The sequence below is a fragment of the Lytechinus variegatus genome, chromosome 14, assembly GCF_018143015.1.
Source record: "Lytechinus variegatus isolate NC3 chromosome 14, Lvar_3.0, whole genome shotgun sequence".
Taxonomy (NCBI): domain Eukaryota; kingdom Metazoa; phylum Echinodermata; class Echinoidea; order Temnopleuroida; family Toxopneustidae; genus Lytechinus; species Lytechinus variegatus.
In genome coordinates, this window is record NC_054753.1 from 5,937,089 (window position 1) to 5,962,571 (window position 25,483).

The 25,483-nt window shown below is 36.3% G+C and overlaps 2 protein-coding genes across 2 annotated transcripts in view; both read right to left on the reverse strand.

Annotated features, from left to right (window-relative positions):
* Nucleotides 1–14,048, reverse strand: part of LOC121427900 (E3 ubiquitin-protein ligase MIB2-like) — a 55,523-nt gene extending 41,475 nt beyond the window's left edge. The window contains 9 exon segments of the mRNA XM_041624473.1: nt 2,225–2,396; nt 2,770–2,877; nt 3,862–3,972; nt 4,937–5,049; nt 5,340–5,528; nt 6,857–6,960; nt 10,598–10,775; nt 11,216–11,455; nt 13,896–14,048. Of these exon segments, the coding sequence (XP_041480407.1) occupies nt 2,225–2,396; nt 2,770–2,877; nt 3,862–3,972; nt 4,937–5,049; nt 5,340–5,528; nt 6,857–6,960; nt 10,598–10,775; nt 11,216–11,441 (1,201 nt within the window). The 5' untranslated portion in view covers nt 11,442–11,455; nt 13,896–14,048.
* A 10,189-nt stretch (nt 14,049–24,237) lies between these two features.
* The window catches only part of LOC121427650 (probable cation-transporting ATPase 13A3), a 54,448-nt gene continuing 53,202 nt past the window's right edge, over nt 24,238–25,483 (reverse strand). Inside the window, exon 31 of the mRNA XM_041624158.1 lies at nt 24,238–25,036. Coding sequence (XP_041480092.1) covers nt 24,848–25,036 — 189 coding nt within the window. The 3' untranslated portion in view covers nt 24,238–24,847. The remainder of the gene's footprint in view (nt 25,037–25,483) is intronic.

The window sequence follows — 25,483 nt, forward strand, 5'->3', positions numbered from 1 at the left end:
ACATTTGCCTGTTTCCAAGATAGTGGTAATTTACCCATAGACATGGAAATGTTGAACAACTTACACAAAACAGGTAATATTGAAACAGAACACATTTTCAGCAAGTCAGTGGTTATGTTATCTGGGCCGGGTGATTTCCCTGTAGCTAGGTCTTGAATCACTTTACAAACATCTTCAGTACGGACAGTAATACAATGTAACGACGGTATTATTGTGCTAAATTCCGAGTTAAATTTTGGTTCCACTGTATCAGTTACACCTTGGGTATACACACTACTAAAATATGTGGCGAACACCTGTGCTATTTTGCTTGGCTCATGTTCCATACAACCATTATTTACGATCAGACGTGGACTGGGATTTTTCCTTTTGCTACGAACAAAAGCAAAAAATATTTTCCTGTTATTGTTACAATCTGAAAACAGTTTGTTCATATACGAGTAGTAAGATCTATTTATAGCATGTTTCACCAAGTTACGAATCTCACGATATGATTCCCAACACTCACTATCATTCGTCAGTTTTGCCCGTTTGAACAGCTTACTCTTCCTATTAATCATTTTCTTAATTTCATTTGTAATATACATGGACTTAAACGATTCTTACGTCTCTTCCGCGGAATACAATCATGGACAGCTGCCTCGAAAATGTCCATAAACCCATTCCATGTATTTTCGACACTATCATTATCAATAAACAGCTCCCAGGGAGCATAACTGATGATATTATTAAAGTGATCTGTATCAGCTTTAGAATATTGCAAGTAGTCTCGCATTATATGCTTTGGAGGGGGGGGGGGGATCTTTTTCATTTTGATTTTGAAACATATAGCATGGTGGTCACTTGAGACAGGGTTTGTTGCTGTATTTACATCTATCATGTCTATTACTAAATGGGGGCTATTTGTGAACAACAGATCTATTGTCCTTATGTTAGGATCATCGGGTGAACGCCGGGTGATGTCATTAACCATCTGATGAAGATCCATTGATGACGTAATACGATCAAGATGCCGGGTAGCTGGTAGCTGCTGATCTGACCAATTGACATTAAAGTCTCCAGTCAAAATGAGATGATGCAGTCTGGATGTCATCGATAGCCGACTGGAGATGGTCCCAAAACTCAACAGATGTGTTTGGCGCTCGATACAAAATACACAGGAGCCATTTGACATTAGAACGTGAGGTAATGTCCACGCAGAGCATCTCGATATCGTCTTTCTCCAGATCACCCTTACGTCTCGGTAGGAGCTCAGGTACAATCGCAGCAAGGACACCTCCACCTCGACCATTAGCTCGATCTCGCCTAAATACTTCATAACCATTAAAGGATGAGTGGATGATATCATTTGATGTTAGCCATGTTTCACTGACCGCTATGACATCTGGAAAAGATGACTGAGTAAAATATTCAACTTCCTCTACTTTATTACGCAAACTTCTAGCATTGAAACGGTACAGGATACTTGTTTAAGATTACGTCGATGATGTTTATGTGCATCATGATTCAAGCTAGGGCCTGGATTAGGCTGGATATCTCCCGAAGACAAAATTTGGGATAGAAGGATGCCGAACTGTTGTCATAGTAACGAATCGGTCAATGAAAAATACGAGGACGCCGATAAGCTCGGCGCATTGGACATGATGAAAAATCAGTACAAAGTGATGGATGATAAACGGCCAATTTTTGCGGAAGTCCGGTTACAATTACAATGGTGCATAGCGTCACTACGGAAACCAACATGATGGACATTCTGAATTCCATGATGCAAAATATGAGGGAGTGATTATGCAACTATCAGTTGTGGTGCTATTAATAAGGACATATACGAGACACGTAGTGATGTGTGAAAGTGTTGCCGTAAGCATATGGCCTTACGTAGCGATGCGATGTGCACTGTACAGTACAAACGATAATCCGAAAATAAAATCACGAAATGTCATACAATAATCCACAAAACTCACTTGGCATCGGTCTAGTCAAATCTACGATGAATCCAGAAGTGATGAATGCAATATAATCCAAAAGTACATCCCAGAAACATGTAAAATTATGAAAAATAACAGAGATAATCCGAATAGCAAAGGGGGAGCAATTGAACAATAAACATAATAAACTATTGACAGATTGAAGAATTTTTGGCTTCTCATAATTCATCACAGACCATGGTCTAAGTGAAACTGGACTTCAGAATATGGGCCTTTAACGTCTAAACGCAACTTACCTGATTTGATGAGGGTGGATTCGGCTCCATCGCACACAGTGCTTGGTGGTTTCTTCTCCACGAGGGTTAGCGCACAGGGATGCCACCTGCTATCCGGCGTTAGTGACTCGAAGCGGACCAACGTGTCAAAATGTTCATCAACAAGTAGAACTGTACCTTCCTTGTCCAAGCACTGTCAAATATGTCAAAGGGATAAAATAAATAGTCCAGTGTTTTTTTTTAGAAGTGAAATAAGTGATAAGTGACTCAACACCATTATATCAGCTACTTCAAACGACAATGGGAGACAAGTGTAAATAGAACACGTTTTAATCGTGATAGTGGAAATATCTAGAACGTTTTGTAACAAAGTCATTCTGTAATATCTACTACAGGTTTATACATATTCAACATCCCATATTGAAACAAGGCATGTACATGTAGATGCATAATTCTTGAAGGAGAAAGAACGAGAGAAAGAGAAAATGGGGGGGGGGGGAGGGGGTGGCGGTGAGAGGCATGCATTGTGAGACATGGATGGTAAAAATCACAAAAATATTGTTTACTTTTTCCATTCCATCTGCCCATCCATTTTTGCTGTTTTCCTGGAGTTCCTTCACGTATTCTTTGTCTGTCTTGACGCCTACACGGTCTCCCTTTTCAAACATCGGAACCTGACAAAAAGAAAATGAAATGTGGCATAAGGGGGGATTAAAAATCCAAATCAAGCAATTTCCCATACAGCAGTACAGGGCCCCGTAACAGGAAGGCTTGCGATTAATCGTTAATTTGAAAGAACAATTCCCATTGGTTCCCAGTTTACTGAGCGAAATGCGCATGTAACGATTATCGTGATAGGCCATGTCATCTTGCGATTAACACAAAGCATAGCGACTAATCGCAATATGACATGGCCTATCACGATAATCGTCACAAGAATAATATATACTAGCCGGATGTTTAATTAATACCGAATGGGGCAGTTTAGCGTCCTCAAATTTTATTTTCAAACAAATTGTGGTATTACATTTTTTATAAAGCATGGGTCCACGTTTTTTATATACTTTTTTCCTTCTTGTACTTCTTTTTTCCCTCCGTCTTTTGCTTGTGATAATATAGGTTTTCAGAATTTTGCAAACGTTTTAAGGTGTGTCTACAGCAGCCTAGATTCTTCCATGTACATTTTATTTACAGTATTTTTACCGCATACATTGCTTCTTTTCCAGTGGGTCGTTTAATAGTAATTTGCATTTGTCGGTATTTATAACTAAGCATCTCTTTCTCAGCCCCGCTCGAAAATTAGGGTAAGAATTTGTTGACGATCTTTGATGATGTTGAAATCATGCAGGACATTGCATCAATTTTCCGAGAAGCAACCCTGTGCGGGTTATTTTAACCCTTTCCATGTTCGTTGTCTCCCCATGACATGCTGTTGTTAGACTTGTCGAAATTAAATTAATTTCAACTTCAATCAGCAAATAAGGAAACATTAGATCCTCTTTAGAATAATGTACTTTTTTATGAAATAAAAATATGCAAGACCCTAAAACCGACCTTCGTGAGCTTGGCACTCCATATTCCAACGCATTTGTTACCTAATAGTGTCCTGTACTTCAAATCAAAAGCCATCATTTTGAATATCACGCCATGGAGCCTACCTTGTTTAAAGCGTCTGGATGGAGGATGAAGCGGTCATCTCTCCCTGGATAGGATATATCTGCGTTTCCATCGGGATGAATGCTTGTAACCATGGCAACCTTTGTGATCAGCTGTACGAAATGAAGAGAGTACATGAGAACGAGTGAGAAAGAATGAGGGACAGGAGAGAACTTTTAAGACGAATGTGTAAACTGAATTAATGTGTAAGGTAATCATTGCTGAAACTTAAATCGGTATGGAGGATACATAAAATAACACAAGTCTTAAACTGCAAAATAATTATGATTTTCATGTAATAGTATTATAAAAAAGAAGGTATCGAGACATGACCCAAGCCCACCTAACTAATAAAGACACCAATGGAAATGTTTTCACAAATTCTTGCTAAACTTCAATAGAAATAACTCGATTAGACGTTAAAAAAATCTTTTTTTTTCAAGATTTTATTGCTTCAAAATAAAATCAAAAATACATAAATACATGTAATAGCAGCAATGTAATAAACCATATACATTAGTAGAAAATGTATTACAATTCAGCAAGAACATCTTGAGACATGTTCAATGGATTCCATTTATCAAGGTGAACTGAAAGTTTGCGAGTGCTCACTCTAATTTTTCTTTTAAAATGTCAATTTGGAGGTGTTTGAAGACCAGCATTTGTTCATTATGTTTTTGTTTATAAATGATTTTGCATAAAATATAATGGTATTGATAAGACTATTTTTTTCTTTTGACTCCTAAACAAATTACCAAAATAGAAATAGGCAAAGTAATAATGTTTAAATTTACTGACCACTTGTTCACTTCATTTCAAAATGTTATCAGTTTTTTATTTAATTTTCAGCGTGTTGCTCTGCGAATTTTACTATAATTCATTTAATATAATAATTGTCATCCTTGTGTGCTCCCTTGAAGTGCAATAATTCATGTTTTATAAGATTGTCTGAATAAGTCTAAAATTGTAATTGCTTTATGTTAGCTCGTGCATTGTGAATATAAATCAATAACTTGAGATAAGCCTACTCATTTCAGTGCATATACAATATGCAACATCAATTTAGATAAAACTCACCTTTTGCATCCTAGGCGACCACTTGCATCCATGTTTCTCTTGAATGAACTGTAGTCTCTCGGCTGTCAAGGTCATCGCTACTCGATCGCCAACCTTAACACCTTGCTCTTTGCCTGTATCAGAATAATAGCATATTTAAAATATGAATATCTGAACTTTTGAAGACAGTAATAGCAAGAAGGTAGTATCAGATTATGAGAGAGTGTGGGTGGGGTTCGATGTAATTTATTCAAGTTTAGAAAAAACAAATCTCCTCTACCACACTGGCCTGGAGTTCTTCGTGATCTGAAGCGGATAAAACGTACACAGAATATATAGAAACAATTATTGAATATACATACATGAAGTATTATTACGAAAAAATACTCTTTGAGGCTGTTTCCGAAATGTATTGCACACCTACCTAGCATTGGTAGATGTGACGAATAGAAGCCGTATCCATGGCCTGGCGTGGTGCATTTCAGATCCACCTTTCCGTCATACCCGACCCTATGGGTTGTCGTCTGCCCAGTGTCCGTCCACTTTACAGTGACACCAGATCGTGGTCTCCCGGATATGACGCAACTGTCGACTACATTGCCTTCGTGTCCATCTAGGATTCCATCATTAATAATAGTATGCACCGCTTAGAAAAAGCGCTGTATAAATACTGCATTTCTGTAACATGTATTTTTATCGTTACACTAGATTCAAGAATTCATTGAGATTTTAAAGTATGGATGATACCAAATACAATAAGTTATCGGAAATACCTCTTACATGTCTCAGATGACTCTTCCTTCTGGAAAGAACAACGTCAGCATGGTCAGTATCGAACGTACATTAAAGGAAACCAAAACCAAAGAATCTTATTGGAAAGAGTAAAATGATAGGAACTATTTAAAAAAAGTTTCATCACAATCGGTTATGAAATAAGCGAGTTATGGACGATTAAAAAGTCTTGTTGTATTTACTATGTGGATCCTCAAATTGGCAAACATGCTTCAAAATGGCTGATTTTGTGGACAAATCTCGATTTGTTCTGTACACATATTTTCAGATTTCCCGCTTTATTTTACATATTTCACATTATCTCCTCCTGACCTGGACATATATGGTGTGGATTATATTTTCCCCATGACATATGTTGTGCTCTGAAGGAGGCAAGATGCAATTTGAAAGATAATGAGGAAAATCTGAAAATTGTGTACAAAACAAATGGAGAGTTGTCCACAAAATCAGCCATTTTGAAGCACGTTTGCCAATTTAAAGATACCCATACACAATACAACAAGAGTTTTCAAACTCCCATAACTTGCTTATTTCGTAACCGATTTTGATGAAACTTTTTTTTTAATCGTTCCACTCAATTTACTCTGTCCAATAAGATTACTTCTCTTCTTGGGTTTTTGGTTTCCTTTAAGACAGAGGGCTGTGAAACCGGGGGAGGGTGACGGGGGTTGAGAGGGCTTCAGCCTCCCCATGTTTTCCAGAACCGTAAAAACATGGCCATTTGATTGCTATTTCTGCATGATAAGCCCCTTCCCCTACTTTCAAAACCGTTCTGCAGCCCGATTAGAATATGCAAGAGTCACGTGTTATTGCATTATTTTGAGTTCATATCGTTCGAAGAAGGTAAGAGATGTCGCAAATATAATGAAGGATGTACACAGGTTGTTTACCTACTTTCTCATTTTTCCCACAAAGATGGAAGACCAATATTATCAAGATATTGCTAAACTTCACAATATAAATTCACTTTTTTTAAATTGACTGAACAGTAATATAATTTCATTTGTTTTATAAAAAAAATATATCCTGTATATATGTATATCAATAATTATTCAAAGCAAATAGAAGTAAGCGAACTTCTTTATACATGTAAAATAAAGAGAAACACATGTAAATGTACACATGGAATGTGAAACTAGTTGAACTTGCCACTTTCGTCTCCTTGCCAATTTTCTCCTCGGCTAACCTGGGCTTCAGGGCACAATCCCATTGAAACTGTTTTGTCTTCTTCGGAACGAGGTGTAACAACGATTCTAGATAATAGATGCATTCAAACAAACGTGCATGTATATGGCAAATTGTATAATTACTTTCTAACATGTATATAAATCAATAACTGTGTGAGCCACAAACCACAGTCTTCTACATATTGTATATAAATATATTGATATGAATATATATATATATAAACAGACATCACAGTTTTAATAATAGGTTACTGGATTGATATACAAGTCACATATTAACTTGTGTGTACACTATTAAAACCTTCACTGCAAAAAACGCCAATGTTAATCTAACACCAACATGATATCGGTCCACACCAGAGATAGTCCGGCACTGAGCCAAACCCTAATTTGGGGGTAAGGTTGCATTAGAATGTCATAGTTTTTTTATAACTGATTTTGACTGGTGAGACCTTCTATTTGAAGAATCTACATGCTGGAGCTCTGTCAGCATTGAGCAATTTGAGATATACGCGAAAATCCAAAATGGCCGCCGGCAGCCATCTTGGATTTTCTGTTTACTCACTTTAGCATAATAAGATGTTTAAAAACTTGGGAGTTAAAGGTTTTAGGGGGCGGAGAATCCAAATCTGAAGTTATTTTGAGGAAAAAAACATGCATTGATGTCAAAATATACAGATAGCGGCCATTTTTCAAGATGGCCGCCATATAACATGCATTATATTGTTTATTTCCTGTATAGGATACCTAGAATTTTCAAAACATGGAATATACTGGTTTTAGGGGATGGAGAGTCCAAATCTGAGGTTTATTTGGGGATATAACCATGCTTCGATGTCGAAATATACAAGTAGCGGCCATTTTCCAAGATGGCCACCATAACATGCATTATATTGGTTATTTCCTGTATAGGGTACCTAGAATTTTCAAAACATGGAATATACTGATTTTAGGGGATGGAGAGTCCAAATCTAAGGTTTGTTTTGGGATATGACCATGCTTTGATGTCGAAACATACTTGTAAATATTCCTCATCGCCATTCTGGGCAAGGAGATTTTTTTACTTAACTGCTCCCGATGTGTAATTATGATTCAGCCACAAAATTACTAGCAGGGTCCCGACCTTTGCAGGCCCTGGTGGAAACTTGGCTCAACATTCTCCTTTTTCCCACATTAATATATCCAATTCAGTTAAAGAAGCGCTAAGGTTCTGTCAGGAGGCCCCACTTTGAGATCTGTTGACCATCGGCCTTTTGACATTGCACCACTCTTTTCCATGGTATGCCAACCTCATACTTCTTTTTCCTGGATAACACTCTGTAGGTCTCATCTTGATGCAGGTGTCACCTTAAGTTGTCTGTCTTTGCTGGCCATTCAGCAGCGGGGTCGATATCCTAGGACTTCAGATTTTCCACCGGCTGAGAGACATCATGTTAGGGGCTGTGTGGTGCTTGCTTGCTCTGTCTGTGCTCATTACATAGTTCCTCAATTAACAAAGAAGTTCGAGAGGTAAAGATATCTTGCCTACATAAAGGAATCAGTTGAGTGCTAGATATGGTAAGCCGTTGTGTTTAGGCTACTGTCTGGAAAAGAGCTACGGGAGAAGGCTTCATACTCTTCATAGTGCAATACAGCCTGATGGTACCAAGTAATTGACTAGATATTACAGTTTGGGCATTTATCATAATAAAAATATTGGTGTTGAAAGTCCTAAGAAATAATTCAGGGCTGCAGTCGATAGGAATCATTGTTGCTGACATGATGATGCCATACGTGAACTGACTCAGACTAGAGCTTTCAATTGGCTCCTTGCTACTTGGCAAAATCAGACATATTTTCAGTGGTCCCGTAAATGGAGATTAATATCGTAACATGATTTTTCCTTTTTTATATTCTCAAATGAAGACAGTCAGTTGTTTCAAACATTTTCTTTCAGCATACAATTCTAATCCTGTTTCGACAACAGCGTCAGTGCAATGCATATGTAATATTTACATGTAACTGTAAAATTGCAGTGATATGCAAAATAATCAAGAATTTTAATCTAGATTTATTTTACAGCAAATTTGGCAATGTATTAATCACTTCAGGAGATTAAAGGATTGTTTTGTCAAGGTCAAGCCATTACTTCAGAAAAATATAAACATCCAACCCCATTCCCATATACTTTAGGTTACTCTAAGACATCTTATGGAGTAATTATATTATATTGCATCATCACAGAGATATATGTAAAAAATATACATTCATCAAAATAGTCATTCAAGAGATATAATTTGGAAATTATTCAGATGATTAATATGCCTTATCATACACATACATGTAGCAATAACAACTAAGATATCCTACTTTTTGCACTTAATCTTGATATATCAATTACTGCCTCATTCAGTTGAAGTCTAAATATTGTTCATTATCCAAATCCTTCCACCTTGTCCAAAAAGAAAAAAGAAAATGACTGATAATAAGGTATATGCTTATATATAATTACGGTAGGCCTACTGTAATACTTGTTCTATGGTGGCCATCTTCTTCATCTATTTGTTTATTCTGACATCAACTCATGGTCCTATCCTCAAAATAACCACAGAATTTTAAGCTAAAACCATTATATTCCATGTTTTGAAAATTCTAGGTTCGTAAGTAAACGAAATAATGCATATTCCAAGGCGGCAATCTTCGAAAATGGCCGCTATTTATATTTTGAGAGCAAAACATGATCATTTTCCTTGAACACCATCAGGTTTGGATTTTCCATCCCCCAAAATCTTCATATTCCAAGGCTTGAAAATTCTCGGTACCCTATACAGGAAAAAAACGATATAATGCATGTTATATGGCGGCCATCTTGGAAAATGGCCGCTACTTGTATATTTCGACATCGAAGCATGGTTATATCCTCAAATAAACCTCAGATTTGGACTCTCCATCCCCTAAAACCAGTATATTCCATGTTTTGAAAATTCTAGGTATCCTATACAGGAAATAAACAATATAATACATGTTATATGGCGGCCATCTTGGAAAATGGCCGCTATCTTTATATTTTGACATCAATGCATGTTTTTTCCCCAAAAAATAACTTCAGATTTGGATTCTCCGCCCCCTAAAACCTGTAAATCCCAAGTTTCTAATCTTCTAGGTATGCTAAAGTGAGTAAACAGAATATCCAAGATGGCTGCCGGCGGCCATTTTGGATTTTCGCTCAATGCTCAATGCTGACAGAGCTCCAGCATGAAGATATTTCAAATAGAAGGTCTCACCAGTCAAAATCAGTTAAAAAAAAAACTATGACATTCCAATGCAACCTTACCCCCTTGGCTGTCGGACTAAGAGATGTTAGAACAACCCCGGTTTGGCGTTGGGCTAACCATGCTAACACCAATTTGGAATTTAAGCAAAACCAATTACTTTTAAATCAACATCAGCTTGACTCTTAATGAGTGTTGTTTCAACGCTTCTCTGGTGTGGACCGATAAACGGCTGGTGTTAACACCAGAGTTTTTGAAATGTGGACGTTCTAGGGAAAAATTTGATTCATAAATTCATAAAACAATATAGAGTAAATATATATAAACCCAAAATAAATATGAAATAACATACAAGCCTACATCATGTCCTCTTCGATGTGGTTGTACTGTGATTTTTTTTTTATTTCGAGAGGGAAAATACTTAAAACTACAATAGCATTTGTCTGACTAACCCTGTTTCATCCTGACTGTTGAAGCGTGTGAATCTGTGCGTCAAATCGTGTTTGTCAGTCATATAACAAGGGGTACAAAGGTTGACATCTGTACAGCTATGATCACAACATTTCCATCTGATACCATGTATAGAATCCACCACACAATTGCTACATGTAATCTTGGAATGGACAACGCCTAATAAAATGCAAACAATAATATTTACATGTACTTCATATGGAATATGTATTGAAGCAAGCAGGAAAAATGTCAGTGATTTTAAAGTCGTATACACTCGATAGGTTATTGTCTGAATTTGGATAGAAAATTCGAAATCATCAATCGGCATTGACCATTGTAAAAGAATTAATACAGTTACGTTTTTGAAATAAAAATGCATCAGCCCTCGCAATAAGAGTAGGGCATTATTTTGTTCTTGGTCTTTTAGTCATATTAGTTATCTGTGTCGATTGGTCATTTATATTTTTGTTTTTTTTACCCGAACTTGTATGAAATCCTGTAATATTATTTTCACGCCATCAAATATATATATTACATTTCATTCAAACAATAGACCTGTTTAAACATAAAAAATGGGGGAATGAGGTAAAACCAATTTTAAGAAATGTATTTGTCACCTGCTGGGGCGTTGTCAAATAGTAGAAGGTCGTAAGTTCCACCTGTCCCAACCCGATATTTGTTACATCGACCGTTATCCCACCGAACCCTAGTCCATCCATGAAGAGGGGCTTCCTGGTCGGTCATCTTGACCACAGTCCCTAGATGGCCTTCACCACCATCTTGATCTCTCCAAGACCACTCGGAGCTTCGGACAACTCGCTGACCAATCTCTGGAGAGGTCATCTTGGAAGATGTCTCTGATAGAAGACAATAATCCTAAGCTATTTCATAATTTTCATTGGTCGTGTCACATGTGTCCCTTTGCATAAAAACTGTTTATACTAACAAATGATATCTATAACAAATTTGTTATAAGCCGGTCATATTGAATGGTTTCAGTAGCTCCAAAACTGTTAATGAAAATTTGTAATTATAACAAGCCTTATGATGTTACTGGCCCTTGGTGTATGCAGTGGTTCTTTTACCATGTTTATAACAGTTACTTGGATATTGCACATTGATATGTCAGGCAAGCTTACATAACACCTTCGTTAAAAAAAAAAATCACAATAAATTTAGTACGTATCTTATCAAGAAAGAACAAATCACTTGATTTAGAGCTACGTACAAAATTACTGAAAGATCCATGCGTAAAACTAATAACTTGCATAGTGAGGCATAATAGACGCATACAGAATCAAGCAAAAACATTCCCTTTTTTTTGGTAGTCGGTAGTATAATTGGAAAAGGTGATTTAGCAACTGTTATATTATATTCTTCCTATTAATAATAACTATATGAAAAAAAAGAAATTTAGCAAGTTTAGTTCCATTAAAATGTGCACCTTCGATAATATTTTTCCTTTAATCATCTAACATCGCGAAAAAGCACACTCACGTTGCGTAATTTATGTATAATGCAATTTAATTTTGTAAGAAGGGCTAACAGCGTTAGTACGTATTGCTTCCCTGAGTGAAAAGGTGTTCCCACGTAGTAGACTGTCTCTGTAAGGTTCCTTTTAACTGTTTTCTTTTCTTTTCAAGCCGAGAAGAATACAAACATGTGTAATCGTACGTGCCAGTTCAAAGGTGACAGACGTGACAAAAGAAACAGTAAATGCTATTTAATAATGATAATTAATTTATCGGCAAATGAGTGTTTCGGTATGTATTGTTATAGCCTTCTCATTTTTTATCTCAAAAACTCTGTCACAATAATCCTACATGTACCAGGGATGGATCCATGATTTCCCAAAGGGGGGGGCACATTTTCTAGAGCAAAAAAGCGGGCTTCAACCCCACAATAAGGACATTTCGTCAACGAAAAAAATACAACAACCAAAAGGTATTCATAATTATAATGTAACGATATATGATACTTGATGAGATATAGGTCTTCTCACAAAATAAGGTACACAAGTATTCCGAACAGCTGTCTGACAGCAAAAAAATCTTACAACTTTTTTTTCCAAAAAAGGCCATCTTTGAGCATAAATGAAATATAATTTGATTTAAAACATGGATATGGGAACTACAATTCATGATGGAAATGATTACCCAACAAAGAAACAAACATTTTTTAAAAAAAATTCATTCATTTGCATTGATACAGATATAGACTGTACCTTTTTTATTACACGTATACATATTTAGAGCAAATGTTTGGTTCTGCCCCTGGAGAATTCTATAGAAATTAATTTACACCACATAATACATTAAAAAAAATCCATGCGGATCTGAAACTTTGATTAAGGCTCGGTTTATATGAAATTATTCATTGGATATCAAGGAGAAACTAAAGTTTGGTCCTGTATTTGACTACATATCTTGAATACGGAGCCTATATATATATATATGTATATGTGTCAGTTCCAACGGATTTGTAGTGTTCTTCTCTATGTCTGTCAGTGACTTGTTCTAATAGTAACCAATCGAACATGTAAACATCGGCTCTTGGCACTTTTTGTAACAAAACAAATATGCCGGCTGATAACCATTTCAGCAATAAGCAAGCAAAAAAAAAATAATAAGTGGTGTCCAGTTACATTCTTTTCATGGTGTACTTGTATTTTCAAACTCGAGAGTCTATTTCGAGGGATGATTAAAAGTATAACGCTGGTAACAAAAATAAAACAAAGTTTGGATGGTAACAAATCAATTATACTCAAACAGGAATGTTTTGTAGGATAACTTCTTCACGTTGGCACATAACAATTTTAGTCACATCTTAACTCATCATGTTGATCTTCATTGCGAAATTAAATGTTGGATCCCTCCGTTACATGGACCTTTTGTAGTTTTTCACCCCAACCCGATGGATCGACCCATATCTAACTTGCATTCCAAACTATTTTGAAGCAAAATCATTAGGTAACTAATTATCTCCCTTCTCATCTTTCTATGTCCCTTACCATGCTTACCCTTTCGTCAGCAATTGCGCATTTCTGAATTTTGTTGATCGGTATTAATTTCCGATAAGAATGCGTCTAGCTCACTATTTTGTAATACCTTACACTGGGGTAAGCGTTACTTCCTTATTACATTTCATCCTGTCCGTAAATTCAAATGTTTAATCTGAATTTCAGCCGTTTCATAATTATTGCATATTTCTGCTAACAAACCAAAGGGACTTAAACCAGTAAATGCTGGAACTTGATTTATATTCAATGTAAGAAATTCAAATATAACAAAAACATACCTCCTGAGTTGCTGCTGTTTTCTAGCCTCTTTCGCTGGTTTCACTTTCAATGTCGCCGTGATCATAGTACATGTATATCCAGCTATGATTCATCCCCCATTGATGTAGAATAGCAATGGATGCTATACTGTAGACGGGAAATTTGTTGGGGAATCCCCGTTCCTTTGGTATAGCTTTACATGCGCATGCGCATTATCAATAGTAATAAAGATGGTCATGGGCAGATATGTATGCCTTTCTCTTTGTCATGTGTCTGTGTGCGTGTGTGGTTATGAAATGGAGGGTGTGTGTGTCTGTGTGTGTAAGGAATGCACCTCGGGCACTCTCGAGAGCTAATTTTGCTGGCCTTTGAACTGTTCGTAAAATGGCCAGGTGCCATGAATGCATGTTGAATTATCTTGTTTCATAATCACGTGAAAAAGAACAATCGAAAACCACTTTTTAATGTGTTTATGAAAAAAAAAATATCCATGAAAATTGTGTGACACCACTTTTTGAAAATAATAAACGCGACCAGAGAACTAAGAGCTTTACGCACTTTGTGGTTTCAAATTAGTTTAGCTTCTCGTCAGAGCGGTAGGCCCTTCCAGAATTATGTGTGAGGGAGCTGTAACTTCTTTACCAGGGGCGGATCCAGCTTTCGCCAATAGGGGAGGGGGGGGTAATTTTATTTGTATGTTTCCCGATCGGACATTTTAAGCACTTTTTGAAACCCTGAACATAATGGGTATACGTATATCTAAAAAAAATAGACGCTCGCGCGAAACGCGAGCTGAAAATTGTTGATACCCTGACCTCAAAAAATTCACAAGTACTTATGATAATAAAAAATAGAATAGATATCTATCTCAACATTTTATGCGAGCGTGAAGCGCGAACTGACAATTTCCTTTAATTCGGACTCAAAACTCGACATTCTATGCACTTTTTGTAGCCATTACGTAATGGATATCTATTTAAACTATCGTGTGAGCGCATAGCGCGAGCTGAAAAAAAAGATATCCTGATTTAAAATTTAGACATTTAAGCACTTTTGGTTATCATGAACAGGATGGCCATCTACATGTAACTTAGCAATTGACGCGAGCGCGAAGCACACATAATTTTTGTTTATTTTCTGCATTAAAAATTGGACATCCCAAGCACTTTCTGTAATCATGAACAGGATGGGAATCTAATTAATCATTGCGACCTTTGGCGCGAACTAAACTTCTTTATATATATTCCGATCCAAACTTGTTATTCTAAGCACTTTTTGGGACTATGAACAGGACGAGTATCTATCTAAACAATTGATGCGAGTAAGAAGCACGAGCTGAAATTTTGTTATATTCTTATTTAAAGCCTGTGTATAGCTTTGGTAAAGGGTCAATAATGTGATTGATAATCGAATATCATCTAATATGACAGTCTTACTGAAGCGTAGAGACCGTTAGATATTTTTCCAACTGCACTTCTCTGAGAAAATTTCAAATATTCAAATCTTGGATATATAGCGCCCTCTCTCGGCGATGCTTGTTTTAAATTAAAAAAATGGGCATTCAAGCACTTATCTTATGAATTTAGTGATTAGATATCCAAAAGTTACAGACAAATAACATATCTTGAAAGTTTCAGCTCATTCCATGATTTGGAATAGGATTTAATTGAAAGACAAAAACACAGATATTTTAATTTGATCGGGTCACCCGATCAAGTTAAATTTCCATGTAAAATCGCAAAATATATCCTGTAAAACACATTTTCATTTCATATCCTCCACATCATAACTGTTATAGGGCATATCCATTCATATTAGCTAGCAATGAATTGGAATAGTTATAGGTGCATTTTGGTGGATTTACCAAAACTATACACAAGCTTTAAGATTGGACATTCGAGTGAGCATTGTTGGAAATCAAAACAGGAAATAAATTGTCAGACGTTTTATCAGACATGCCCTGTTTTATCCGACAGTTACCATAGTAACAGTGCCTGTCAGCCAATTAGAGTCAAAGAAAGTTGTCACACCTGAAAACTTGTCGGACAAAACTGTTGATAAAACACTCCCCTGGATGAGTATCTAACAATCAGTTTATGCGAGCGCGAACTTTTTATCTACGCAAAGTTAGACATTTTATGCACTTTATCTAACCATGAACAGGATCGTAACTATTTGTCAATTGATGCTAGCGAGATGGAAAATGTTGATATTCTGACCTAAAATTTTGATTTTCTAAGCACTTTTGGTAATCTTGAACACGACTGGCATCTAACTATAAGCATTGCATGAGAGCATGAATTTAGCGCCCCTGGTCAAACATCAAATTGGAGCCCCAAAGGTCGAATATGAATTTGGCGCCCCTTCCTAGGTTGAACATAAATTCGGCACCCAAGCATGCCTAGGACAAACTTCGAATTGGCGCTCCAAAGGTCGATTATGAATCAGCGCCCCCTTCCTAGGTTGAACCACTCATTCAATGAACAAGGTTATGATGGGTTGAACATTGATTGGGCTCCCCATACAAACATTTACATAGCATATGAGAGATATTACTGATGTAAAAGTACACTTAGCTTCAATAAAGTCGTTCCACATACAGTGCGCAATAATATCCTCCACCTCAAATTAGCCTAGATGTTGCTGACCCAACCATTCACGTTCAGATTTAGCTGCATTACCGGCAAATCCACAGATGAAGAGAGAGAAGATCACGTTCACTCGTAAGCGAGTTTATATTAGTCCACCGAATGTGTGTTTGTGTGTGTGCGTAGTGTGTGTGGTTATTTTTTTAGTTTTAATTAATGTTAATTATTGTTCATGTTATGACAGGTATTCCCGGTACCATTCGAAAGACGTGACCAATGCTCGAAACTCGAATAAATTTGTAACTTACCAAATGTACATGTAGCTTGGATTATAGACGCACGCCACAACGCTCACAACTGTCCCGGTTTTAAATACCATGGAACTTTTCATGAAGTACATTGTAAGTGATTTAGTGATTCCAGCCAATAGGATTGAAGGATATTCATAGCTTGTAGAACAGTTGTTAGTGGAAATCACTGTGGAAATTCTTTGTGAATACACCCTGACCAGGGAATTGTGTCACTAATTATTCTGATAATGATCGGATACCCTTGCATTGAGCTTGACCACTGGACTAAGAAAATTCACTCAAAAACTCTTTAATCTAAATTAGCAGCTTAACACCTTTTCTTAAATATACTTGGCCATCCCGAGCTCCAAACAACGGCGAAATACCTACACACCGGACGGACCAAAGCTTTTACTACCAATGACATACCATCGGTCGGGTTTGAGTTTGGAACCAAAATATAGGCCTAGCATTATTTTGTGTATAATTTAAAAAAGCAGCAATGTGAAAATATCCTTTTGTTATAAGGATTTTGACATAATATGCAAAATAAATCACATCACATCCTACTAGTTTTCCTTCTCTTTAAATTTTCTTAGGGTGTGTTTATGCTTTAATTGCATAGACAGAATCAGCGCTTTCAAACATCGTTTTAAAATGCCCGATCGTAAACGTGGTTATGGGAGTCATGTTTATGCTTAACTGTTTAGAGGGGAAATCACGATCTCCAGCTGTACTGACTTCGCATTGTAATTTTCGTTGAATCCCGTTGAACATGAAAAGTGAGATCAATTTTGCCGTGCCCTTTTTCGAAAGTTTTTTTTTTCTCGAGTGTTGTTATGGTCAACTTCCGATATTTTAGTAATTGCATGGAGCTACTTGACATATCCATAGAATTTCCACCATGGTGATGGTAATGGTAATAGTAAGACAAAATAAAGAACATGTAATTATACATAAAGAAATAATAAGAAATCTATTTGTTTATGCTGCTGGGGGTTCTGGCTTAGCGATATCTCCTCATCTTAACTCATTTTTTTTTTTGTAAATCCCTTAACATTCTTGGTGATGACAAATTATAAGAGTATAGTGATATTCTTAAATTAATGATCACACATGCAAATGTACATTGGTCATTATCAGGGAGACGAGAGGTAATTCCATGGAGGTAAGTAGAACCATGCGACTGTATTTGCCCGCGGATTTTCATCTCACCGGAAGCATGTACCAAATGTCGTCATTTAAACACGTTTACGATCGGGGTTCTGTTTATACTCCCCCAGAAAGCGTGATTCTGGTCAAACGACGTTTACAAACGCACCTTTTGTGAGTTTCCGATCGGCGTTCTGAAACGTCGTTTAAGTAAGCATGGACGCAACCGTGTTTTGGACTAATGAAAACGCTGATTCTGAAGAAGAAGTAGTAGTAGTAGTAGTAGTAGTAGTAGTAGTAAAAAAATCGGTTTTTATCCACGTGAAGGGGAGTGGCCGGATTCACCTTACCCCTCCCATTTGTCTTATTGAGTGCATCTTCAATCTTCAACCCAACCCTCCTACTCTCCTCCTCCAATTGCCTCTTCTATGTCTTCTTTGGCCCTCCCCCTCCGAACCGCTCACCTCGAACTTTAAAACCCTCCAGCAAACATGCCCGTCATCTCTCCTCAGTACGTGCCCATACCAACGTACCCCATTCCCCTGCAGCTGTCCGGTCCACTGCTTCCAAACCCAACATCTGAATCAAATACTCTTCCTATTCAACAACTTCACACCATCCATTGCTCCCGCTATTGCTCTCTCTCTCTCTCTCTTCTCCTCAAAATCCTCATCTCGTCGAATATATATCATCGAATAGATATCACAAATATTATTATGTTGGGTATTTTGATGCGCAAAAGACACACCGAAGCGAGTGAGCATGAATTCGACCAAGTCCTATATATTGGACCAAGTGAAAGTTAGACCAAACTGGAGCTATAGAGCAAATGGGTTTAGCTCATATATTATACGATCAGAGTTTCACCAACTGCTTATGCTACACCAAGTGGACAACCCCCCCCCCAAAAAAAAAAAAAATAATAATAATAATAATAATACACACATATATGTATACACACACGCACACACCCACACATACACCTACCAACACAACACTCACCTCTAACAAGCGCACACAACCTTTCCACAAACAATGACACACACCTTGGGCCCATTTCATAGAGTTAGAACTGTTGTAACTTTGCCATTATATGGCAACTACCATAGAAACCTTGATTGTCATTGGCTGCTGAGCCCTGTTACCATGATAACTGCCATAATGGCACAATTACAAGAGTTGTAACTCTTTATGAAACTGGCCCCAGGACGCACATACACTACACACCAGACTGGTGGTCGAAGCTAATTTGTGTAGTGGGCGACACTGATGTGTTTCTAGGTTTCTGTTTCCCGACACAAATTGGCACAATGTATGCTTAAAAATTGAGACTGGCCCTTGCAGCACAATTGTCACGGGGCGACATCAGCCCTTCCTTTTTTTTTACATGGGGGGTAGGGCAATGGCCCCAAAGGGCTCCCATCCGTCCACCAGTGATAGACATAAGACGAACAAATTAAGAGTACTCACACATGAAGCCATAATTGGGATGGTGTATTCACGCAAGGGGAGGTCTTTATTCATACATAGCACCATCACACAAATTACTATATAGCATAAAAATAAAAACACAACCACCACTTAAATCCACAACATGGTAAAAACAAGAAAGTCAATATCATACATAAAACAGTAGTTCTCTAGATAATCGATATTACATGCCAATGTTGGAACAAAGAGATAGTTATAATGTACAATTACAAATCAAATGAGAATTGCATATCTTATACAAGAGACATCCCTGTTATGTTAGTTCATACACTAGAAGAAAGAAATGATTTAGATCAGAACCCAAACTTATAGTTTAACACTTTCACTTTTTAAGGTGTACCATTTTATGTAGTCCCAGTATAGTGAAAACAAAGTATTATAAATGATATCCGTACACTGTAGGCCTAATATATGTTTTTAACATCCATGGCATCCATATGACCATTTTACCCCGGTTAAAAAGAGAAGAAAAGGGGATAAGCGATATATTTCTTACATTATTTTGATAAGCTTCAAATATTCGTTGTCAATACATCAAATGAATAACAAACAACATCTATATATTTTTTTTATTTATGTAACAATCACTATAATATAATTTCTACAAATGTGTGCAAGGATTCATTCGCTTTCGGGAGATGAATAACATTAAAAAAAATGTACATGTTGTAGCAAACATCGAATATGTGTTGTATCGTACTGATAAACCGACTAGCGATATTGCTATTATTCTCGAATGATACGAGCAAGTAGAGTTGTATAATCATGAATTTAAATATATGTTTCTGTTTCGAAAACTTGTTTTTTTTTCTTAATAGGAGTATACATTTCTAGAAGGTATTCACGTCACGCCATTTTGAATAAAATTCCGGACATTTAAAAAACAAACTAAAAAAGATTAAGGTCATACACCAATGGAATTTATAAGGAAACTTGGACAATATTCACATACGAAAATGACGGTGTTAAAGTAAAGGGGTCTTTTCGAAGGAGTCAAGTTCACTCGTAGTTACACGTGCTATCAAATAGGCTATATATCTATATCTATTTATGTTGTCAGTATTATCAAATACTGTATGCAATACAGGTCCGAATCCAGCCTGTTAAAGTACAAAATACAAACATACAAATACAAACATTTCACCATGCAGTGGTACAATTATACTCTCGCACAATCACTCACACATATCCACGCCGGACAATACGCACACACACACACACACACACTCGCACATTCCCGACCTAAATAGGCATCCTCAACGAAATCTCTCCACACACTCACACACACACCCTCAGCCCGACGCACACAAACACACCCACAGTAAAACGTTCATACTACACCATCGGCAATAAATATCTAGGGATCATAAATAGGTTTGAACAAAACAAAAATCAACTGCTATCTTTGGTGAGCTAAAAATATCTAAAATATACTAACAAGAATCATAATGACCTTTTCGTTTATACGTGCAATTCATTTATATTTTACTTTAGACCTCATTCATCAAACCCCACACAGTTTGAATGTGAAAAATGGGGATAAATTCACTAATAGATATCTCCCTTATTTTCAAATCACTTTTTGCTTCCGACGTTTTGGTCTAGAATCCCCAATGCATTTTTTTTTACCGATAGACATTACGCTTCTTCTTTTTTTTCAAACATGCACTTTATTGTTGTTAGGCCCTATTTCGATTAATTATGGGTCTATAAGTTATATTTATTGACGCCACCGCTTCCAATTTTCCACCGAATAGTAATGTCAAATACTCAGAAAAAGCAATTCTACAATGAATAATGATCATATCGGAAATGGACAATATAATAGCACAAACAACGCATTTTAAAATGAAAATTTGAGTCTATTAAAAAAATACATATAAACTTAGGACTCGACTAGAGTAGTCGCCAAACTATTACTGTCCTAGGCATGTTTTCCTACAATACAGATTGAATTTTGTTATGATAATGTATATTGACATACAAATTTATATCAAGGAATATCCAACAATGTTGTGATGACAACAACAGAATAAATCTTTAAACAACGGAAGGAAACATGAAACGAAAGATTATTTATAGCAAATAAAATATCACCATCGACACTATTATACTAATATACATTTTTATGAATGTAATAGGATAATGTTAGTTTTTAAAAATGTTATTCCTTTTGATAGCCATAAATAGTAGAAGAAACACCATTATCAATAAATTTAGATTTAATGAACATTCAATAGGCCTATATGTTTAGAGTAGTACATCTATTGAACAGAACAACGATTGTTCAATATATATAATATACAACTTTTGTAATAACGACAAGACTATCACAAATATATATATATATCGATATATATAATATGCTATGATAAATTATTAGATATTATTTAGAGATATAGTTATATTGAATATAAAAACATTGTATAAATTGGTAGTATGTATATTTATGTGAAGGGAAGATCTCAGGTTTAATATCACAATAAAATCACCAAACTTCACAATCTACATTTATGCACGTAATGTACAATTATTTAAGAACAGCTCTCTATGATAAAATGGTTCTTGCCATATATCATATCACAGCGAAAATGAATTATGTAAGGGATCGTCGCGACGCGTCGTGGTCCAGCTGTTCTGCTGACTCTCGTCGTTCAATCAGAGGGTCGGGGGTTCGAATCCCAGGCATGGATTTATTTCCTTCAGCAAGGAATTTATCCACATTTGCTGCACTCGACGGAGATGCAGTACATTGTTACATGGAAGGAGGATTCATTCCTTGAAATACTAATGCATCAGAATGATGGCCATCCTACAAGGTTTGATGAAGACGATTAGATCCTTGAGCAGTATACACAGAATACACGAGCCCTTTAAGAGTCGCGTCGTATTGTATAAGATTGGACAATGAAGGTCTAACATCCAAATTCGCAATGATTTTATCACCTTTACTTTATATTTCATAATGAGAATTATATCATTGAAAACTCCGATCGAACATCCAAGTCTTTGTTGAGATTCATTGCTCGCGATTATCAATGTTGCCTTTGACTATATCATGACGGAAGTAGTTTATTCTGAAATCATGGATCCCTTACATGTTACACGGATGCCATTAGTTTATAAAAAAGGCGCAATTTTTGTTGAAATTAGATATCCTCACCTATTAGGGTTTTGAAATCAACCATGGCATTTATACCCATTGCCAAAATGCTTGATGAATATTCACCCCACTGCAGCTAAGGGAGATGGTATTCTAGCAGGCGGAACATCTTTCTAGCAGAGCAGAAAAAGTACTGGATCATATATACATATCAAAATTTAACATGTCTGTACAATACTGACTCATGCCATTTCATACGAACTCGTAGTCCTCTTCAATGTAGCATCCGATGTAGGTATATGATATGACAGCAAATAAGAATCGAATCAGACTCACATATCAGTGTGGAGCGTTGTGGCCCAGTGGATTAGTCTTCGGACTTTGAAACAGATGGTCGTGGGTTCGAATCCCAGCCATGGCGTAATTTTCTTCAGCAAGAAACTGATTCACAATGTGCTGCACTCAACCCTGGTGAGGTAAATGGGTACCGGTAGAAAGTAATTCCTTAAAAAGTTGTGTGTGCTATGCACGCCTAGCATAGCCGGGTAATATAGGAGCGCCTTGAGCACCTAACAAGGTGGATATGTGCGCAATATAAATACCCTATATTATTATTATTATTAAATACCTTGTGGCCAACTTAAACAGGAGTCTGTAATTAATTGATACAATTTGACGATGTATAGGCGTTCGTGTTTCTCCAAAAAACTTAAATGTAGTACTTACGACCCATCTTTCCGAACTATGCCCCTCGGACCGTGCTTTACATGTATGTAATGCCTACAGACATGAACGAAGTACCTAGACACAACACAATGAATAGGTCTGTAGATTATTATATACATGGAGAGACTGTATCATAAAGATCAAATAATAAGATAAGAACATGAGAAAGAACGTCGACATTGTATGTATTTACATATATGATTTAGATGATAAATGTAGACGAGAGTTAACTTTATAACTTTACTATTTCAAATTCAAAGAACTCGTGTTTTGAATGATATTCAGAATAGTTGAATTGATACACATGCTATCTTTACTCTATCTGTCTATGATGAAACAACACTGAACGTGTGAAGCTACATAATGTTATCAAGATTATCGCTTCCAAGTAATTGCGATGATCCACACTGCAGCGGATAAACTAAAAATGATGGTGACGAGGAGGGTGAGGGATGTGAGTAGAACGAGATGAAGGAAAATAATGTGAAAAAATAGAAGGGGTGGAATTTATAGTGATCGCGATATCCCTCAACAATATCAACCATTATCTAATCAAACAAATCAACATCCATTCTTCCTGTTCCGATCATCTGCGCTGTTTTGTGAACTATTATCTTGGATGAAGAGCATATACGTTGGGAAATATTTTCACCTCTCATTCACACGACTAAATAAATACCAAAAATCAGTATTGCATTAATACTCGTTGAGGATACTAAGGGCCAAGTATCACACGATTATTGCTCTAGATATTCAATATTGAAAATTAATTCAATTAAAAACAATTTGAAAATGCATTTACGTACAACGTCTACACAATGGTTAAACTATTTTTGTAATGCACATGTTATACTAGGTTATATTTACTAGTATTATACTCAAATTAGAGTCACTTACTAATTAAATGTGCAATACTAATGCTTTTAATACGGTATATGATACTTAACACTATATGGTGTCTAACACATAAATGTATTATATTATAATCATAACCTCCAAGAACATGAAGAAGGTACTAATTATTTTCTGATACAGAGTTAAAACTTAGCCAACCATTTTTACTCAAAATATCCCATGTCACATTCCGCACAACTCTATACATTCTCTTTCAAAAGAAAAGTCAGCTTTAGGGCATTACCTATGCTTATCCACACACTGTACCAAGCATCTTGCCATGGATTAACAAGTGATTGGTTCATCTCATAAACTGTTGTGTGTGTGTGCTCGCGCACGCGCGTGCTTGTGTGTGAATTTCAACTATCACTTGATAATCATCAAGCATCCAAATGGTTATCCAAACTTTATGATGAAGTAACTTGTTATTTGTGCCATGAGCTAAACTCTGTCACAATCTTGACTTAACCACACACACTGTAGTAACTATGAAGGCTTGAAATTTAAGTATTTAACCGAGATAGGATTTAGTCTACCCTTACCAAGCGCATACATTTGTTCCATACTATTGAGACATCCACTTTTAAATTATTTTCCAAACCAAAATGAAAGGAAACATGTCGATTGGTCTGATTGTCAACAAATTTGCCGCGGTCTAGATTGCGTAGCACTGGTAAATCGGTAAAAAGACCTAACATTTTTTTACACACATTATTTGCTTTATTTTTTCAGACGTCCGTTTCCTTGGCTGAATGTCCGTTAATTCTGTTAGCACTGGTTGTGGAGTTGATTGGCGGCCATGTTGGGTCGGAGTTCAACTGCTCGATCAAGATCTCGTGCTTTACGACTTTCTTGCCTTTGCGCCATTTCCGGCAGGTCGCGTAATTCTGAATGAAGCGCGTATCCGCCAAGAAATTCTGTTTTTGAATAAGAAAAGACAATTACGCGGAGCCTACTCGATAGATAAATAAATAAATAAAATAAATAAATAAAACTAGTCCAAAAATATATACCCAGGGTATGTAGATTAATAGGGTCAATATTTATTTCAAAGGCAATGTTGAAGCCTAGATTTTAAAAGTATAAATCTTTACTATCTACTATAAAAAAACTGAGACAAACAATTAAAGAAATACGTTAAATTAGGCACCAAAGATTTATTTATATATGGGATGTATTCTCACTATTATAATTATTAGCAGACCAAATCGTGGCTTATTATGATACAAAATATTTCCATTTCTCATCAATGCTTCATTGCATTCAAAATTGTATTTTAATTACATTATTTCACATTTAGAAAATAAATGGTCCAGTCATCATAAGAATATTTCGGTAAAAATAATGTTTCGTAGATTGGATAA